The 6,589-nt window shown below is 46.2% G+C and overlaps 1 protein-coding gene across 1 annotated transcript in view; it reads left to right on the forward strand.

Annotated features, from left to right (window-relative positions):
- Positions 1–6,589, forward strand: part of LEKR1 (leucine, glutamate and lysine rich 1) — a 162,735-nt gene that overhangs the window by 139,919 nt on the left and 16,227 nt on the right. Inside the window, exon 9 of the mRNA XM_019532510.1 lies at positions 1,722–1,815. Within this exon, the coding sequence (XP_019388055.1) occupies positions 1,722–1,815 (94 nt within the window). The remainder of the gene's footprint in view (positions 1–1,721; positions 1,816–6,589) is intronic.

A 6,589-nucleotide genomic window follows, 5' to 3' on the forward strand; every position in this document is an offset into this window, starting at 1 on the left:
TCATGGGAAAGGTTTTCTTTTGTCCTTCAAGGATCGTGTCCTTGAGGAACAACCACTCTTCATGCACCCCATTCACCTTCCATCCCTGGTCCCACATCGCCTCCCCTACTAATGCCCTGAGCCTACTGAAGTCAGCATTTTTGAAGTCCAGGACTTCAATCCTGCTAGTTGGTTTGTCAACCTTGTGGCAGACAGTGAACCCAATAAGCTCATGGTCCCTGTCGCCCAGGCTACCCTCAATGATCAAGCCACACACCAGATCATTTCTTTTGGCCAAGACTTGGTCTTGGTACCTCTGGTTGGCCCTTGCACTTCCTGGGTCAGAATGTGCTCCTTGATTACAGTTAAGAAGCTGCATGACTGATCCGACCTAACCGAGGGTTCCTCCCAATCTATGTCTGGGTAACTGAAGTCACCTATGACAACAAAGTCCCTTGCATGTGCGGCCCTGTCAGTACTTGAGAGAACTCCAGATCAAGCTCCTCCCCTTGGTTCCATGGAGTGTAGCAAATGCCTACAGTTAGCTCTCTCTTACCTTGCCTCTTACCCGCGCCCCCCCCCCCACAAAGCTTGACCCAGAGGGTTTCAGGCTGCTTATCTTTGGAGCCAATGTCAGCCTCCAGAGAGGTGTACTGCTCCCTCATATAGAGAGCTACCCCTCTGCCTTTTCTTCCTACTTGGTCCCTTCTGTGCAGGGTGTAGCCCTCTATGGCTATGCTCCAATCATGCAAGGAGTCCCACCAGGTCTCAGTGATCTCTACCAGGTCATACTGCCTGCTAGAAAGCAGGATGGTTAGCTCCTCCTGCTTGTTCCCCATGCTCTTGGCATTGGTGTACAGGCAACTGAGGTACCCAAGTGACACCCTCGATTTCCTGAGATGCTGTGAGAGAACCATTCCATTAGTATTTTCAAAAGCAGTTATCTTAGTGTTCTCCATGTGGGAGATTTCCTGTGCCAGTCCCCAAGCATGCTCCACTTGGAGTTTCCCTCTCCCCCAGCAAAGAAGCTTAAAGACCTGTTCAGTAGATCAGCCATCCTGGCTGAGAACAGGGACTTACCTCTCCACATGAGGTGGATGCCATCTCATCCCAGGAGTCTTCTCTCCCTGAAGTGTGTGCTGTGGTCGAAGAAACTGAAGCCCTCATGGTAGCACCACTGTCAGAGGCATCTCTTCCACACAGCCTTCCCTCTTGGGTCTGTGACCTGCAACAGGGAGCACAATAAAGAAAAAAATTGCATGAGGTGCACCTGTCTTTCCCATCATCTGTATAGATAGTGTGCTTTACTGGAGCTTTTTGGGCACTTTTATCTAACAGATGATTGAATCAGATTTAGGTCAAAGCAACAAATAGCCCCACTGAAGCGCCTGATCTATACAGATGCTGCGGAGCCAGGTTGAACTAATGAGCTGCTGCTTCTAGTAAAATAAGTTTTTTTCTTTCTCCATGTTTGTTAGAACCCTAAGATATATGCACTGTGTTTTAATATAGGTGGCTGAGTAAGCAACTATCAAACTGCAAACACACACACGCACATATATAGTAATGCAAATAATATGCAATTTACGAATAATAAATTCCTGTAATTTTTTTGAAGTCCCTCCCAGATTGAGGGGCACTGTTGTTTTACCAAATAATGCACAGAGATAAATTGCAAGAATCCTGCATGCAATCAATCAGACATAATGTATCTTTTACTTACGAGTTTCTGTGGTTCTTAGGGAGGTAATGTTGATTTCTCATCAGAAAAAAAAAGAGCACCTGCAGGAAGCATTAAGACAGAAGATGCAGAATGAAGACAACTGGAAGAAAAAGGTGATATTATATTTTTAATTGGCATGGTTTAGATTTGTTTTCTTTCATTATAGTTAGTTGTCAGGAAGCAGAGCAATAAACCAGATTCTAACTTCTCCTATCTACATATGTCAATAGTATTGCTTATACAAAAATATTTAATAGCAAATGCCTATGCACAGGTTAAGGCTATACAAACAAACAAGTTAAGTTCTTACCATACAATTGAAAAAAATAGTAGGTAAATATTAATATCATGCTTGTTGCATAAGGCAACAGGGGAGTTAAGTGGCTATTACAGTGGAAAGTTTATATTCCCTTCCTGAATTATTTTTGCTAAACAGTAGGCGCTTCTACATGAGAGGTTTTACTGCACAGTAGACTAATTTGCTGCATAGTAAATCATCGCCATCTACAAATGCACAGCAATTAAGGCGCAGTAGACTATTTTACTACACTGCCAGATAGTCCCATCAGACACAAGTGGTATCTTTGGTCATATTAATTGCACATGTAGATGTGCCCTGTAAGTTTAGTCTGAGCCCCTGGCTCCCATTAATGTCAGTACAAATTATGCACATGCATGGAGAGGAATAAACTTCCAGATTAGTTATATGATCTCCATAATCAGTGCTAGCAATAGCAAGCAGCTATTTTCAGTTTAAGTATTTACTTTAGCAGAGGTAAGAGATGAGCACACAACTAACTAGGGGGTTTTAATACCATGTCTGGCTTTACCAGTATCCTTAAGGTACCTACTGCTGACCCTCCTGGTGTTGTTTTATATTAACCTCTCCTGTGTCATAAAGAAGTCCTTAATTTCACACATTTTAAGTAAAATTACTGTGCATATTATCTGTTCCATTTCAAGTGATTTCACACTTGGGCCTTTCCTGGAGGTGTCAAGATACTGGTTATGTTATTCATTGAATCATACAAATGCAAGAGAAGCCACTTTCATACAAAATATTTATTTTAGTTGTGAATAGCAGTGAGCAGTGGCCCTCTAGAGAATGTGCGAGGCAGAAACTTTCTGAATACACAGATATGTGCATTCTGAATCTGGTAGAGTGAAGATGGAAAAAAAGCAAGCAAAGGTTGCAAATGAGTGAAGAGGATGGTTAGAAAGAAAGGTCCCAGCAGACCTCCCACATTTTGGGGATGAATTACTGTGAGTGAGGAACTGACTTTTTATGTAAATCACACACAGAATAAGGTGTCATTTTTGGTCCCAGGCATGTTCAGAGCCATGAGTGTGTGTGTGTAGCAGGGCACTGAGGTGCCTACTACTTCTGGAGCAGTAAGGAGCCCAGCTGCAGGTTGCCAGGCTAACCGGTGGGAGTCAGCTGTCTGGAAGGGGCAGGGCCTGGCTCCTATATACCTCCCAGGCTGAGGCCAGGCAGGCAGTTGCCTGCCAGCAGTCATGGGGAAGGGAGCTCTGCCTGAGTGAGGAAAAGGAAGAGGCCTGAATGACTGAACAATATGATACTGGTGAGAGATGGAGAAACCCTGGAGTGGCTCAAATGTTGTTATAGCCAGATGGCTTAGGTTTATGTTATAGCCAAGGGGCTTGCATTTTTTTTACTGTTAGACCAGTGGTTTGGGTGAGGCTATTAGCAGTTGGAGGAGGCCTCATAGGGGACCCACGGTGGCATGGAGAATCCCAGCCCCAGAGAAGTGCGGCAGCGAGAAAAAGCCCCAGACAAGGGGGCATGGAGAGTTGGAGGCCAGGTAAGGCCGAGACTGCCTGAGCCCTGCAGGGGTTTGAGACCCTGAGGAGGAGAGTTGGGACCAGGCACGGCTACGACCACCTGAGCCTCAAGGCTGCAGAAAGCCCAAGCCCCAGGCAGAGGGCACAGAGAGAGACATGGGTGCAGAAAAGCCCAAGCGCCAGAGAGGGCACAGTGAGAGACAAGGGCTGTGGCTAATACTGAAAAATGTCTGGTACATCAGCGAAGCTTGGGGCATGTTAAAGGGGCATTTGGAGCCATGCATAGCCCATAAGGCTGGGTTGTACGGAAACTCCATTATAAGAATAAGACAGCGATAGCAGGAGAACCATGGCCAAGAGGATGAAAGGCAGCCTCCCTTTTTATATATTTAAGACCAAGATGTGGCGGGCAAGATTCGAGGATGCTTTGAGGCGAACTTGGCATGGTAAGGGGACACTAGGAGAGATCACGGCCACCCTAGGACACCTCTCCGTGACAGTGTGGAAGTAATTGAAGGTCACACACAAAAAGGTACTCTGCACGCATCTCCTGAAACCCGTGCTTCACTGAGAAAAGAGCACTGCTTATGCAAAAAGCCCTTGTCCTTGTGTTTTTCTTTATGGTATATAGCACAAAGGAACAACATCAGGAGCCCCTTACATTACTGATCCTGACTTGTACTCCACACAGAGAAGATCCATGACTTAAGATAACCAATGAAATTAATAAAATAATATAATGTGGGAGCAACAGCTGATTTAATGGACACTGTCAGTACTTTAGAAAATAAAGCCAGGCTTAGTTACAGACCATACTTTATCTGTAATATATAACAATAAAATAATGCAGGGGTGGGCAATTATTTTGGGCAGAGGGCTGCTTATCGAGTTTTGGCAAGCTATCAAGGGCTTCATGGGTAGCTCTGTCCCTTGACAGGTCCCTCCCCCCTAGTTGCCATCTTGGGACTGGAAGTTCTGCCCCTTACCCCCCTGACCCTTGCCACCAGAAATCCCTCCCCTTGCTCCCGGAAGTACTCCTCAGTGGGTTTTGCCATCTTGGAAACAGAAAAATACCAAATTATATTGTAAAAAGCAAACATCTAAAACATTTTTTAATTTGATTCCAAAAAATATTTTTGACCTGGTGTACATGTGTTTGTGTAGTGTACATGGAGGTGATTGCACAATAGCTTAAAATGAAGTCTTATGCTTGTATATTATGGGGGGTGGGTACAGTTTTGTGGGGGACTGTGGGTATGTGGGGAGAGGGAGCATGTGGGTGTGTGGATATATGGTGTGTGGGTGGGCATGGGGTTTGTGGGGACGTGTGTGGGAGGAGGGGGGGGCTGTAATGTGTGAGGGAGTATGGGTGTCGTGGTCTGCATGTATGGCAGTGCAAGGTGGGGTGTGGGTACATGTATTTGGTGGGGTATACATGTGGGACTCGCCCTACGAATACACTCTCACTCTCACTCTCTGCCCCTGCCTGCATGTGTGCACACACCCCCATACCATCAGGACCCCGTGCTACTTGATCCAGCCATGCAGCTAGGAGCCATGTGGTGCTGGAGCAGTGGTGGGGTAGGCAGGGCAGGAAGCAGGGAAATGGCTCGGGACAGATGAGGCTGGGCTCCTGCCTTCTGGTGCTGGCTCACCCTGGGACCTACTGCTAGAGCAGCCCTCCTTCCCTTCCATTGTGCTGGGGGTAGGGCGTGGCCAGGTCCCAGCAGGATGCTCTGATTAGGGAGGGGTATAAAACCCCACCATGCCTGCACCATCCCAGGCTTTTCCCCACTCCCTGTTCAAGGGGCGGGAGTGGTGCCAGACCCCAACCCACAGTTAGCACTCTGAGGCAAAGCGGGGGGGGGGAGAGGGTGGAGTGGATGCATCTGTTGATGATACTGAGATTTTCAATATCCTTCTTCCTGTTTCTTCATACTGTCTGCAAACCTGACAGGTGAGGGAGCCAGCAGGGGGCTGATAACACAATATTTATCAGCCCATCGACCAAACAAAACCTCTCTAATTAGTTCAATCTTTTCTTAAACAACTTTTTCCAAGGAAAGAATGGAAGGACGTTACCAGCTGACATGTTGATTAGCTCCAAAAAGCCTTAAGTGGACACTGTCCTGTCTGCCTGTCCTAGTTAAACTGGAGACATACATACATTGGCACCTATCAACATTAACTAGCATACCACATGGCGAGGGTTCATGGGGCCGGGGGCCGTGCTGTGGGAAATGGGAGGGAGGGGGGATTCTTGCTTGAGCAGTGAGTGGCGAGATGGGGGTTGGGCAGGGGGAAGACAGGCAGACCCTGCTGTGCCTGCATCTCTGCTAGAGCTCTGGCTAGGGAGCAGAGCGGTGGGGCCAGCTCTGCTGTCTGGAACAGAGAGAACAGCACAGCCCAAGGTTGCAAAGCATCTTGAATGTGGGGGGACTCTGGGTTAACTTAAACTAGGAAGGGGTCTGGAACAGACATTACATAAACTGGTTTGACCCATGTCAATTAAGTCTGATACGACATTCAACCAGGTTTATTTTAAACCAGCTTCAGTCATATTGAAACTGGTTTATGTGCACTGAACTTCTGTTCCAGCTTTAAACCAGTTTCTGATCACTTAAACCAGCTTCTGTGTAATGTTGGTCCTTAGCCCATAAGTTGTGGTATGACCTCCACACCCACAGATCTCTTCTCCAGCAGGCCCTTTGAAATACCCATCCCAGTGCAGCATTCAAGCCTTCTTAATTAGTGCTGCTCGAAGAAAGACTTCCTTGCTGTCTCTTGAGGGTATATTTTTGTTCTGCTCACACAGACTTTTGGAATATGTGCAATCACATGGAGAAATTTTAAAAAAGCACAGCCATGAAACCAGACTAGCACAAAATTTGAAAACCTGCAAGACAAAAAGCTGCACTAGAATTTTCACTGGGTTCCAGATGAGGGAAGTGCTGCATTTTGACAAGATTTTTGATATTCCAGAAATGTCACAGAAAACAAATTAATATTGCACAAACATATCCTGCAGATTTAAACTGTCCATATATTAATTATTTCAGTGTCTTTATTCATCAGTATTTATTC

This window comes from Crocodylus porosus, unplaced genomic scaffold (genome assembly GCF_001723895.1).
Source record: "Crocodylus porosus isolate Cpor-Errol unplaced genomic scaffold, CroPor_comp1, whole genome shotgun sequence".
In the NCBI taxonomy this organism is placed as follows: domain Eukaryota; kingdom Metazoa; phylum Chordata; order Crocodylia; family Crocodylidae; genus Crocodylus; species Crocodylus porosus.